The following is a 13,923-nucleotide window of genomic DNA, read 5'->3' as shown; positions in this document are numbered from 1 at the left end:
AAGTTTTTCCTTCAAATTTGAAATAATTGATAAAACTTTTCTCTAGTGTCACTTAGTTGAAATTAATTGCCGAGATTTCTTTTTTCAAAATCTGAACAATATTTTCAGAAGAAATTCTTTCACCTCCAAAGTATAATAGTAGTAATTAAATTTTGAGTTATTTGAATTATTTAATTTAGTTTGGTGGAAAAGGCAAAAATATCTCTTTCCCTTGTTCGTCCAACCCCACTCCCCACGTGACGCCACAAACCCCATTCCCGTTTTTCTCCTTTTGACTGTGTACTTCTCCTACCTCCAAAAAAGCTCTTCTGAATCGTCAATGGAAGATTCTCAGTCTCAGTCTCAGTCTCATTATTCCCAGCAGTACAGCCACTCATCTCCACTACCCTCCATTAATGAGTCTTCGGAGCAGCAACTCAAAATCTCAAGCTCCGATGCTTCCGCCGTTGGATCGAACAGCAGTAGAGGTGCTAAATATAAGCTCATGTCCCCCGCTAAGCTCCCGATCTCTCGTTCCGCATGTATCACTATCCCTCCTGGTCTCAGTCCTTCTTCCTTTCTCGAATCTCCCGTACTCCTTTCTAACATCAAAGTTAGTTCTCTTTTTTTTAAACCGTTGTTGAAGAAATTTATGCTTGCGGTTAATATTCTGAGAATTTCACATTCAGATTCGGGATCCGATACCCTAATTAGATGCTTTTTGCTTAATACAGTTGTGCTATGTTCAATTTGAGTGGAATGCTAAACTAAATATTCGTTTTCCTTGTTTAATTGCATCATTACTTTAAGTTTTAGATACTGCTTTATTCACCTAATAATAATACTCTGAAGAGTGGAGGACCGGAGGAATTTATTGATGTGATTTAAAGTACGTTTGGAATTATATATTAGATGTTTGGTTGTTTTCGTTACATTGCAATTTGTTCGCTTGATTCTTTTTTCCTCACATGAGTGCTATTTGTTTTTACGATGGTTGCACGCACCGCAAATATTCCACGAGTACGTACTACCTCGAATGGTTGTACCAAATAACTTTGCCCACCAAGCCTTAGGAAGATAGGAGAATCACCTAGTATTTTTTGCTTTCATTAGGATTCTAACCTTAGACCTCGTGGTTCTTCTCCTGTGCAATTTTGGGGAATATGTATGAATATATGCTTACATATGTATATATGGATTTCTGTGCGATTTGCAACCGTTGGTTCTGATGCTTACTTTATGGGAAGCTGATGGAATTATTCCTCTAGATTTTTTGTAGAATATATATTCTTTCTTCCTCTCCATATTTAGCCGTCAGTTTTGTTTCTTCACATGTTGAACCATCCTTTTGGCAAGGTGCTCAACTCACCACTAAGTTGTTCCCTAGAGAAAAAATATATTAGTGTTGTGAATGTGACCGTAATAATGGCACCAGAGATTTTTCTGTTTTTTTGTTATTCTAACCAGTAAGATTATTATAAGCATGCCTGTTGTATGTGTCATTTGAGCCGTATATGGAAAGGTTCCACTTTAATGACCGGTAATGAATAACTAAGAAACTACTATAAGTGACATCTATCTTTCTTGAAAGTATCGTCACCCAAACTGATAAAGATACATTGCAAAGAGAGAAAAAGGGTTTCTCCCCCCATAAAGAAGCAGGAAGCTGAGAAAAAGAGGAATTATTTTGATCACTTTGGTTCAGATGGTCTGTCAATTGAGAAAGAAAATTGTGATCGACGAATAGTAATTTCACATATAACTTGCAGGCTGAGCCGTCCCCGACCACAGGTTCCTTCTCCAAGTTTCAACTAATGCAAGGCTCTAGCGGGAGTGCTGCCCTTTCATTTATGAGAAGCTGTTCCAGTGGAAATGCATATGGTGAAACGACCGGCGAATTTGAGTTTAAATTTGCTATTGGATCTAGTTCTACATCAGGATCACTGGCGAAGGAAGCTGCGGTAATCCCCTTATGACTGTTATCCTTGGTATTATTGGAAATAAATCACTTAACTCTTATTCAAAGCCTAAGTGTGAAGAAGATTAGACACAGGGAAATACAAGAAGAGCACTATTGAATATTACTCCCTACCCTCCATCCCATTTTATGGGATGTACTTTGATTGGGCACAGAGTTTTAGAAAGGAAGAAAGACTTTTGAAACTTGTGGTCTAAAACAAGTCATAGGTATTTGTGTGGCTATAAATCATCTTATCAAGGGTAAAATGATAAATTTTAAGTTAAATTGTTTCTAAATATAGAAAGATATTATTCTTTTTATCGGTACATGAATTGGGATAAATGGAGTAGTTATTTTCACTCCCTAACCTTTAAAACTTCACAATTGCCAAAGTCCACTTTATAAATTGAACAGTGCTTGATTCAGAAATTGCTTTAATAATCTGACATGGTGTTCTTGAAATCTTTCTCTCTTAGCTGCAACATCTCATTGGTGAAAGGATTGAGACATAATTCTGTGCACTTAATGCCTGTTGTATGCTTTTAATTATAACATGATATGTAAGGGCAGCCCGGTGCATAAAGCATCCCGTGTTCACGCAGGGTCTGGGGAAGGGACGCACCCCAAGGTGTGATGTAGACAGCCTACCCTAATGCAAGCATTAGGATAGAAAAACAAATTTTTATAATGATATGTCAGTCAAAGAAATTCTGTTGGTCTTCTTACTGTCTTACGTGTGATTTTTATCACATATGACCTTATAAAAAGATGAATTTAGTCACGTATGAATTACAAATATACAACAGGCATTTAATGTAAAGAATGTTGTCTCAGTTCTTTCGCCAATGAGACGCTGCAAGTGAGAGAAAGACAAATTCTTGCATATGATTATCACATAATTGCTTTGTAAGCAAAGTTGTAGGAATAGGTGGCTTCTGTTGGTTTATTCTCACTTTAACATAAGTATAGAGCGGTACAATGATAGCATCTCTTTCGTTACTGTTTCAAGACCCTTAAATGAATTAGTTTTGAAGATTGACTGAAAAATGAAAAGAATGGAATACAGCTTTTAAAAATCCAGTCAAAAGGTGTTTACTTATTGCCAGCAAAATGATGATTCATGATTGATTTGCCCCATGTATTTGGTTTGCATATCTGTTGCCAATTTCTTCTTCTCTGTTTTATTTATTTTCTCCTGCAGTTGTGTGCGTGTGGATAAAAGGCTCATACTTGACTGATACTTGGGGTTTGGAAGCAGTTCCTTTTTTTTTTTCTACATTTTATGGATTTAATGGCGGAGAGTCCAACAGGGGTTGGAATTATTCCCTGCATATCTTTGATTTCTTTTGCCCCTTCTAATTAGCTTTTTCTTCTTTTAGAACCTCAAGCTACATGTGAACCTCATTATTTTCTTAACCAAGTTGAATCTAGTTAGTTCCTAATACACTGTTGTAATGAAGACCTTTGCAGGTTTGAACCAACAGCAAAGTGAACCACTGAATCAAATTGAAGATCGATATCTTTTTCAGTCATTTGCACCTTCAGCTCTTGTTAGAAGTGAGATGCCTAATTCAAAAGAAGTGAGTCTACCTGCACCTGTTAGTTTAGATGCCTCGTCCATTAGTACTGCCGCTGCTGATGCTGCTGCAATTGATAATGAGGAAATAAGTCAGAGAGGTCACTCAAATCCAAGCTCGCAAGGGTTACATGCTGATAATAGAGATGTATCATCGATAACAGCTGAGAGATCATCAGATGATGGGTATAACTGGAGAAAGTATGGCCAGAAACTTGTTAAAGGTAGTGAATTCCCAAGGAGCTACTACAAATGTACATACCCAAACTGTGAAGTTAAAAAGATATTTGAGCGCTCTCCTGAAGGACAAATAACAGAGATTGTCTATAAAGGTTCACATGATCATCCTAAACCTCAACCCAGCCGTAGGTTTACACCTGGTGCTCTTACGTCCATCCAGGAAGACAGAAGTGAGAAAGAAGCATCCTTCACTGGTCAAGAAGGTAAAGTGAATAGCTATTTAAGGGTTGTTTCCCTTCAACAAATGCATGACATGGTAGTTTTTATTGAAGCTTCCTTAATCTCATATGGAGTTATTCCTCTCTCTGGTTTATCTTTCTTGAAGACAAATTCAACACTAATGCCTACACCAGTAACATTGAACCCAGTAGTACTCCAGTATCACCTCGACTAGCAGAAGATGATGGTCTTGAAGGTACAGTGTCCCAGTTGCAGAGCGCTAATGATCAACTAGACGAGGATGATCCATTTGCGAAAAGAAGGTAAGTACTAAAGGAAGGCCCTAAAGTTATTTCTATGATGTAATTTGATTTTAACAATTGAGTCTTTAAGCAGGAAAATGGATGGCGGGATGGATATTACACCAGTTGTTAAGCCTATCCGTGAACCACGCGTTGTTGTTCAAACTGTGAGTGAAGTTGATATATTGGATGACGGATACAGGTGGCGGAAATATGGTCAAAAGGTGGTCCGTGGAAATCCTAATCCCAGGTACGAAAAGCATTCACTGCGACCCCCTTTTATGAGGAAGCACCCCTTCTCTTGAAGTTACGGGGCTATTTTGCCAAATTCCTTAGAGAGAGTTGTCTCGTGCCCCTAGGTATTCTCTACCTACCAACCTGTGTCAGTTTCAGGTACAAGTACCCTCTTGCTCAAAGTCGTTCTAGCTCTGTGGCGTCTAATGCTAATTGTCTGAAGTTCAAGGTGGTTAAGACTTAAGAGGTAGTTTTATTGTCCAAATAGATTAATTTTTTTGGGGGGAGTTTCCCATAATGTTGTCAGCCATTTTTCTAGTCGACTCAAGAGATTCCCCTCTCAATAGAAGTGTTACTTAGCAAAGTGAAGAGATATATATTCAATTGTTTTGGGAAGATGAGATGTAGTGGTGATATTTAATTGAACTGGGAAAGTAATTGACAATCCCATACAGCTATAGCAGGAAAGATCTTAGGAAGTCATCTGTGTTATAGCAGAAAGCCTTGGGTCTGTGCATAATCAGCTTAGAATGAATGATAAGCCATTTTCAACTAATTAGACTTTCTTTAAATGAAATCTTAGATGATTGTGTACTGACTGTTGAGAAGTGATTTGAAATCATTTTTATGTCAATTCTTGTTGCATGGTAGCCATGTACATAAATCAAATAAAATTTATCATGTGAAATAAATATCTTTAGCTCTCCACCGTTCCCTCCGCCCATCTAGCAGTGACTCTGCTGACCAACGCCGACCCCATCTCCACCTAAGTTTTTTGTGATATATTCTGTTATATTATTTACACTCAGTCTTTTTCCATTAGATTTGTTTTTGGTCTCAAATCCTCTCCTATTTATGTGTATCGTAGCGTTAATAATACGTATAAAAATTGCTAGCGGGAATAATAGATTGATGGAGATGATTCTATTTAATGTAGCACTCTTTCCTTTTTACTCTATTCCAAAGAAAATCACACCTTTAAAAGTTCTTTATTTTTAAGTTCCATTTTACCGTTAATGACTTTTCTCTTATACCCATAGAAATATCGTGGCATGTGTACGACCACAAGTTCTGGTAGTATTTTTGGTATGTTCCGAAAGTCTTAGTTAAACTCCGTGACCAGTCAAACACCGGATATAAAATAATCCAGCTGGAGTTGTTAGTTTATTCATAAAGTTAGACTAACAAACTTGCAAATAAGTATTAAAAAGTTACTGTGGTTGGTTTTTTTTTTTTTTTTCCTTTTGAAAAAATGGTAAGGTGATAGTTTTTCCTTTTCTGACAAGTACAGTTAGAGAATGCACTTGGTAGTCTAACTTCATAGGTTTGCATTATGAACCTCCTCTCTAACGTCAATCCGCCCCTTTATTGCATGAATCAAAGCTGAAACAATAAAAAGTAATCTCCTCTTAACTAGCACGAAAGGGTGTGGTCTAGTGGTCAATGAAGTGGGTTAGAACCATGATGTTTCAGGTTCAATTCCCGGTGGAGACAAAAAACACTAGGTGATTTCTTTCCATATGTCCAAGCCTTGATGGATAGAACTACCTTGTACCTGTTGCTGGTGGGAGGTAGCAGGTATCCCGTTGAATTAGTCAAGTTGCGCACAAGCTAGCCCGGGCACACCACGGTTATCAAAAAGAAGAAAAGTAATTTGCTCTTAATTACATATTATTCGTGTTATAATCCTTCTTCCTTATCCAACCGACATACCAACACTAAGAAACCAAGCTGCATTGCATTTGGAGGCTGGTTGGCTTGGGATCTCGAGAGATAAAATAGTGGGAATGCATGTATCTCTAGTTTATCCTCTCCCCCACTTATCTCTAAGGTAGGAACTTGAGCTACTCTGTGAATTCTTGTGTTGGTAGAAAGGAGATAGGTTGACATCTCTCCCCACAGGGACAGGAAATTCTTTGGGGATTTACCTCCTACAAGACACATCCGGCTAACGCTATTCACTTGGGTGGATCTTGTCCAATTAATCTTTTTTTGAAGAAGGTAACAGATTTTATATATATTTTCAAAGAGTAACCTTAGCACAAAGACTGTGCTAAGAGAAACAAAATACAGGAAGCCCCAAAAGCAAAAACCTAGTCCTGTACTAGTTTCAATGCCCCAATGATGTCATTTACTGAATCTACATCTTCTACTAGGGCCTCTTTACACCAAAATTGAAACAAAAATATACAATTCATCTTGATCTTCTGTTCAGAGTTAGCTACATATTCAAAACACCTTGAATTTCTCTCCCACCATACTGTCCACTAGATGCATGCTGGGATAATTCTCCACCATCTCTTCTGTCTCACAAAGTTGTCTGGATCATTCCAACATGCTAACAACTCAGCAGTTTTTCTAGCCATTGTCCATCTGAGTCCTTCCATACTCATAAAGAATTGCCACAGAGTACTGGTAACTCTGCAATGGATAAACAGATGACTATTTGTTTCCATCTCTCTCCCACACAAAAATGCATTTAGAACACAGCTGTGTCCCTCTCTTCATCAGGCTGTCCTGTTAGAACAGCCTCTTTTACCACAAGCCAGCAAAAGCATGCTACTTTGTATGGTATCTTATCCACTTAATCATAGGAGACTTGAGTCTATAACTCAGCGAAATATCTGGATATATTTTCTTTTTGTCAAATCCTATTCTTACACAGTCACAGTGTGCAATTTGATTTTGCCTAGTGGCAGCAGTGACATTATTGAATATATTGATAATACTTTGACAACTTGCTTATTTTGGTTGAAATTTTCTTGAGAGGTTAATTACCACTTGACTCCCTGCAAGTTAAGTTAAAGCTACGGCATTTGAAGCTACTGTTGGAGAAGCAGTCACTTAAGCAATCATTTATTTGCCTTTTTACCTTATCTAAACTGATCCAATATGTCCTTTTCTCTGCTCATTTAGTTATTGGCCTTAAGTATTTGGAGGTCCTACATTCAGCTTCCCATAGCCTCGTAACTGAGGTGAGTTAAGGCAAGGTTAAACATGCACCTGCATGATTGCGCACGAACCTTCTGCCTTTAATGTATGGAAAGCTGGACCGATCAGCATTTCACTTTTTTGCCAAAGACCTGATTGTATTGTCCTTGTTTCAGCATCCCCCCCCCCCCCAAGAAGAAAAATAATTGCCGCTTATCAAACAAACATTTCAGAATGAGCTGAATGTACTTCTAGTGAAACATCTAAGTAGAGGATGAATGGTGCTCTGGCTTAAATGATTATTTTCAGATAAATGTTTTATCAGGAATAAGTAAAAAAAACTGATGCATGAATATCTGATCTCCTAAACTTTTGTTCTGATAGTTAAAATAGCCTCAAACTCAAGTAGCATTCATGGTTGGAAGTTGCTAAACTAAAGACCGAGCAGGCAGAGAGACCATGTGTCTAACAATTTGTCAAATCTCTGATAAAACTTTTGAATATCCTTGCATGGAGGACCCAGTGATGTTTTAGTTAATTTGACGTACTTTATGTTGGGAGGTGAAAGAACCTACATTTGTTGACCTCTCTTTCAATTTTTTCTTGTTTATGGAGAGAGGGTGATTATTAGCTATCATTTTAGCAAAAGTAAATGGTTAGTTTATCTTTAAACCTGCAAATTTTCTTCACTCTAGCGATAAGTTTCTTATGATCTTTTCTGAAGGTATTCATATGAATGTGATGCAGGAGTTATTACAAGTGCACCAATGCTGGATGCCCTGTCAGGAAACATGTGGAGAGGGCATCCCATGATCCCAAAGCTGTAATTACTACCTATGAGGGGAAACACAATCACGATGTACCAACAGCTAGGAATCATAGCCATGAAATGGCAGGATCGGCGCCTGTAACTGGAAGTTCACGGGTCAGGGCAGAAGAGAATGGCTCAATTAGCTTGGATCTAGGTGTTGGCATAGGATATGGTATGGAGAATAGGAGCAATGGACAACTTCACACACGGCCTGCAGAAAATGTACGTAACCAAGTTCAGGTTTCAAGTTCTAGTATGATGGTAGTACAACCAGGTGCTGTTGCAGCATGCTATGGCATTGTAAATGGTGGCATGAGTCGATTTGGATCTATAGATAATCGTATTCAGGGCACGGGCTTCGAGTCTCTGCCCTTGCAACCTTCTACTCAATGTCCTCAAAACTATGGAAGGATAATTTTGGGCCCATGATTTCAAGCAAAAGCTTAAAAATAAGAAGCCTCCATCCATTTTCTTTTTCTGCTTCTTGGTGGATTACAGAGGGCTAATCTCTTTGGAGTAACACTCAGCTTGAGATTTGAGAACCTAGAAGTTTGTTTCATCAAGAGTTCATTGTGTAATTAGCTTGTGATATGCTACCAATTGTAACAGTTATCGATGTCCGAGCATATGTGAACGTCAATATGTTCGCCCAACGGTAGGCAGATTTTGTTTGGCCTGGCTGTGTGGAACGGGGAAGTAATGGGCTTCGTTTAATGATTATAAAATAGTTGAATATGTTGTATTTTATGTAATATGGAATTAGACACGTGGCAAATGTATTTTCCCAATATAATGAGGTAAAGATAGGATGGAAATGAATTTTTGTACTTATCCGTTGTTGCTGTTGTACGTCATTATTTGTAATGATTGCAGGACCCATAGGTAATTTCTCAGCACAATCCCATGCAAGGTTTGTGGTAAATTTACATCAATACAACTTATATACATGGATAGTGTAATTTCTTTTAGCTACTGGTATAATTTAACTTGTTGTAATGGATCATTCGCTGAACCAAAACAATCATTCCTAAAATTGATACTATTAGACAAGTTGGTTTCAGTACTGCACTCAATTAAAACCCATCCGAAGATAGCAGAAGATTGAAATTGGGTGATGGACCACTTCCTATGAAAATGAAGTGATTTATTTTGACAACAAAGTATATACCCCAGCAAAATCTTCAATTATATTGTCCTCCCAGTAAATTCCTCATGTTATTTGTTTGAAAGTGGAAAGGAAGAATACTTCCAATTGGAACAAAAGCCTTAAATTCAATTAGATGAATCCGTTAGTAACGTGGTACGTACTATTTCCACTAAACTGCTACCCTCACACTCATACTTGATCCTTCACAAATTAGCTCTAAACGTGCTTCTTTTTTAATTTTACTTAATTAAATTGATAGGAAGATATAAATAGAATGCATGCTCAAATGTGGTGGTAAGCTGATAGATATTTGCCCATGTTCTGAGAACAAGACAGATTATTATTATTATTATGAGGTCACTCCTAGAGAAAATCCAGCATTCAACTCCACATTTCAGCACAAGTACCCCCCTGGGCCTGCGGAGATGGTTTTACGGTAAAGTTTCTAAGATTTTTATTATATACTAATTATGTACCATCTATCTTTTGCCATATTACCAATCAATGCTTATCAAAACATTTAATTACTTGCCCTTCCATTTCTTGCGTCGTTTGTAAACTGGATTACAGAGGCTGTTCTTGCCTCCTCATAATTAATTAAGGATATAAACACAAAGCTGCTTTTCCTACTTGCACAACTATTAGACTCAAAGACTCGAAGTTAGGAATTCCCCATCTCAAGATTGTTTGGTTTTATGGATGAGACGTCACACATCCATTTTACATTCCACTACTTCTTTCCTCCCTTTTTTTGGGGTCATTTTATTAGACCAATAGTTTATATGGCCAAACTTCTAAAATTTGCTTATTTTGAGAAGGATTTTTCCAAAAGTGTTTTTATGAAAGTTTTTAGTACTAAAGGTTAATAGTAATAATGTTTAAACGCTAGTTGGAGCAAGTAATATAAAATTAAAGTTCAAGGTAGTTCATGGAAAATGACTTCCGTCCATTACTAGGGAAGTCATCTTCAACATTTTCTATGGAGAATAATTTCTGGTAACCAAATACCAAATATTGACATCCTTACGAAACAAATTAAATTCCTGAAAAATAAGTTCCGTCGTATCAAACATGGAGCTAATTTTAGGTTTCAAAACCCGAATAGAATCTAGAGTATTGTTACTTTCTTGTCTTCCAATATTTTAATTCCAAAACCTTTTTGACCATAAACATTATTAATCCTAGAGTATTGTTATTTTCTTGTCTTCCAATATGTTCCAAAACCTTTTGACCAAACTTTAGGTGTCTGTACTAGTATTATAGTTGGAGACACTATGCTTTCTTTACTTGTGATGTAATGTTACGTTTGTGGCTAAACAGAACTGGAGATTGGAGATCCATAGTTAGCACGCTTATTATGCTTTCTTTCAAGCTTACTAATATGTTAATTTGTGGCTAAACAGAAGTGGAAATTGGAGATCCATCTAGGAATGTTATTGAGAAGCAGCCTCAACAAATCAAAGTCGGACAATAAAGAAAGTTCTAAGAGTGAATAATACAGTAGATATCTTAGAGAAACTGTGAAGAGAAGGTCCTTTGAGCAATATAAGGGTAGTAAACAAGGATGATATCAACCTTGAGCCTTGAGGAAGAGTATGATTCAGTTGCAAGTGGACTTCAGTGCTTGATTGTAAAAGATTCAAGTGCCGTACTTCCCTTCTTTATCATAGTTTTAAATTGAATATATACTAAGAGGCAGATTTACGATTTAAATTTTAAGGTTCTTAGCACTCAACTCATTGTGCTTCTGAATCATGTGTTTAGAATTTAATATTTGTTAAAAGATTTAGTTGTTTTTCACACATATATATGTATCTAGGTCACTGTTGAAATTATTGGGTACAATTGAATTCGTTGAATAAAGGCTCCATCCTTTGTGTGTACTTCCACATTTTGCTCGAACCACATCGAGTAAACATAATTTCTCTTTACACTATAGAACATAAATGAATCAATATGATGATGACTAGCTAGTTGCAAAACAGAATTTTCAGATTTTGATGACTTCCAAGACAACATCTGCTTTACTACACTGAACATAAAGTTCTCCAAGCCCCAATTTTTATCATTTTCATCTGAAATTAAAGCACATTTTTGTGACCAAACTAAACCTTTGCAATTTTTTTTTCTAATCAAAAGTATATATGTAAATAACATCTTTCAAAACAACTATTCCATATTAATACGACAGTGCTTGAAAAATAATATAGTTTAAACATGTATTTGGAATGGAAGTAAAGACTCATTAAAATCCTAACCTCAAACCCAACCCCGTGTACTAGCTAAATAAAGATATAGGCTGACATCATTTGCTTACAATCATGCGTACACCGCTGCACAGCCGCCGGACTCCGGAGGCAAGTCAGTGGAGTAAATATTTACCCGTATATATTTACACCATATCAATAAAATACAAAACATATGTATTCACAAACACAGTTATCACTAAATCATAACTAATTAATATACATACTCACCTTAATTTATCACTTAATCATGATAAATTAGTATGTTTTTGTGTAAATAGCAATTTGTATGTTTGAAAATTCCCTAGGTTTGACCGTAGGTTGACTTTATGGTTATCGGGTTCGAATTTTAGTTTTGGGACTTGGAATAGGTTCGTTTTGCTATTTGAGACTTGTCTGCAAAATTTGGTGCAATTCGGAGTTGGTTTGATAGGATTCAGACGCTTGGTTCTGATTCTAGAGGTTCTTGAGTTTTTTTTTGAATTTCATGCGTTTTGATGTCCAATTCGTAGTTCTCGATGTTATTTTGATTTTTTGATTGTATGATATTTTTAGACTTGTGTGGATGTTTGGTTTGGAGCCCCGAGGGCTCGGGTGAGTTTCAGACGTGTTTCAGAATAGTTTTGAGCTGGAACAGGTTTGCTGGTGTGCTGATGCCTCAAGTGTCGCAATTGTAAGAACTGATAAGTGTGGATTTTAACCATTTATTAGTACCTTCTTGCTTTAGTTTAAGTCCGAAAGTGTTGATTTTTGTTCCCAAAACTAATAAAGTTGTGTAAAATTGCAGGCATGTTGGAGGACTGGAGCTTAAAAAAGAAATCTAAATCAAAAAGAAGTATTCCAGCTCAAAAAGGCAAGAAGGAGAAAAGAAGGCGAACGTGTGGTCCGCAGAAGAAAGCACGGTCCGCAGAAATGCACATGCGGCCACAGAAAGAGTCCTGAAGCCTTAGAGGAGTTCTAAGAATGCGGTCCGCACACCAAATTGTGCGGCCGCAAAAGCTGGTCACACTGACAAGAGTTGAAAAATTCAGAGAAGGTGTAAAAAGACCAAGTGTGAAGTTCGACAAAGTGTGGTTCGCAGTCAAAAAGTGCGGCTGAAGAAGCTGAAGTGCAACCATAGATGGAATTGTGCGGCTGCAGAATTCCTCCCAACTCCTAAGAAGAAGAAAAGTGCAGACCGCACATGGAATTGTGCTGCCGCAGAACTGCATGAAAGACATTTTTGTCAGCGAATTTCTGGGCACTATAAATAGACGGAAAATACTTTTTTAGGGCAAGTTTTGTACTCTAAAGAGTTGTAGCGGTTATATTTTACTCTTTTGGGAAAGTAGTGACAATTATTAGAGAAAACCCATTAGTTTTATCATTTAATTATAGTTTATGGCTTTAATTACTTCTTCTACTTTTTTTTTTTTACTTTCTAGCATGAGTAGCTAGATTTTATCTAGGGTTGTGATCCAACCCTAGTGTGTAAATCTTATGGGTTATTAACTTTAATGCTTGTTTATGATTGAGTGTTTATTATTTAGCCTTGTTTATGCATTATTTCTAGAATTAATGGTTGCAAATATTGATTCATGCCTATTTGACTTAGTTCTTACTTGAGAAAGAGAGACTTAGTATAGAAAAATCTGGCTAACAAGAATTGAGCTAATTTAAATTTTGGCTAGTTTAATTAAAGGGTTTGAACTAGAGATAGAGAAAATCCGACTTGCACTCATATTAATTGTTTGGATTGCTACCCAATTGGACTTGAGAAAGCCAATTTGGGCATAACTACTATATAACCGAGAGGTATTGAGTGGGTACTTGAGAATTGAGAGTTATAGTACACCCTGATCCACAAAATAAGCATTAATGTAGTTTACCCATTAGGTTTGCTCCTAGGTGAAGGTTACATCCCTAGACTTTTTCTCCAATTGATTAAAAATACCAAAAATAATTATTCTCTTTCTAGTTACTTTTAATTAGTTTAAATCACTTAGTGTTAACTTGGAAAACAATCAACCTTTGTTTGGAAGCGTAATTTAGTTGTCTCACGTGCACTTTTTAAGTATCTACCTTAACACCCTTCATAAACTCCCTTAGAAATTCGAACCCGACTCTAGTTGGGTATTATAATTGCAACGATCGTTTTCACTCACTATTGAGTGCGGATTGGACGTGGATTAAATTTTGGCGCCGTTGCCGGATTTTTTTGCGGTGTTAGCTATATATTTGAGCGTGTTCTTGAAATATCTTCTTTTCATTCTGTGTTACTAATTTGTTGAAGCAATCGTAGGTACAAAATGGCGAACAACAAGCTCAGAAATATGCCATTGGGTGAGTTGGACGGCGA

The 13,923-nt window shown here is 36.8% G+C and overlaps 1 protein-coding gene and 1 non-coding gene across 5 annotated transcripts; both read left to right on the top strand.

The window, feature by feature from the left end:
- The first annotated feature begins 218 nt into the window (after nucleotides 1–218).
- On the top strand, nucleotides 219–9,021 carry LOC107775507 (putative WRKY transcription factor 20). 4 transcript variants are annotated; one of them, XM_075241638.1, is made up of 6 exons: nucleotides 219–592; nucleotides 1,749–1,940; nucleotides 3,400–3,958; nucleotides 4,081–4,237; nucleotides 4,311–4,466; nucleotides 8,129–9,021. In XM_075241638.1, exons 1-6 carry the CDS (start codon nucleotides 320–322, stop codon nucleotides 8,619–8,621), a joined length of 1,830 nt encoding a protein of 609 aa, XP_075097739.1. In that variant the 5' UTR covers nucleotides 219–319; the 3' UTR covers nucleotides 8,622–9,021. The 4 variants fall into 4 exon arrangements, with proteins under 4 accessions (XP_075097739.1, XP_075097736.1, XP_075097738.1 ...); XM_075241635.1 differs by having other exon boundaries at nucleotides 244–467; XM_075241637.1 differs by lacking the exon at nucleotides 219–592 and adding an exon at nucleotides 1,310–1,519.
- Nucleotides 6,312–6,439, top strand: LOC142175605 (U6atac minor spliceosomal RNA). The gene has a single exon (XR_012704710.1). It is a non-coding gene; the product is annotated as a U6atac minor spliceosomal RNA (small nuclear RNA).
- Nucleotides 9,022–13,923: the final 4,902 nt, after the last annotated feature.

The sequence above is a fragment of the Nicotiana tabacum genome, chromosome 21, assembly GCF_000715075.1.
Source record: "Nicotiana tabacum cultivar K326 chromosome 21, ASM71507v2, whole genome shotgun sequence".
In the NCBI taxonomy this organism is placed as follows: domain Eukaryota; kingdom Viridiplantae; phylum Streptophyta; class Magnoliopsida; order Solanales; family Solanaceae; genus Nicotiana; species Nicotiana tabacum.
Note: the sequence above shows the minus strand (reverse complement) of the source record. Positions and strands in the feature narration are given on the sequence as shown.

Bases quoted from the DNA above. Each gene is read 5' to 3' on its own strand.
- LOC107775507 (XM_075241638.1), top strand. From the start codon at position 320: ATGGAAGATTCTCAGTCTCAGTCTCAGTCTCATTATTCCCAGCAGTAC. The intron at 4,238-4,310 runs GTAAGTACTAAA...GTCTTTAAGCAG, and splicing joins GATCCATTTGCGAAAAGAAG to GAAAATGGATGGCGGGATGG. The intron at 4,467-8,128 runs GTACGAAAAGCA...AATGTGATGCAG, and splicing joins CGTGGAAATCCTAATCCCAG to GAGTTATTACAAGTGCACCA.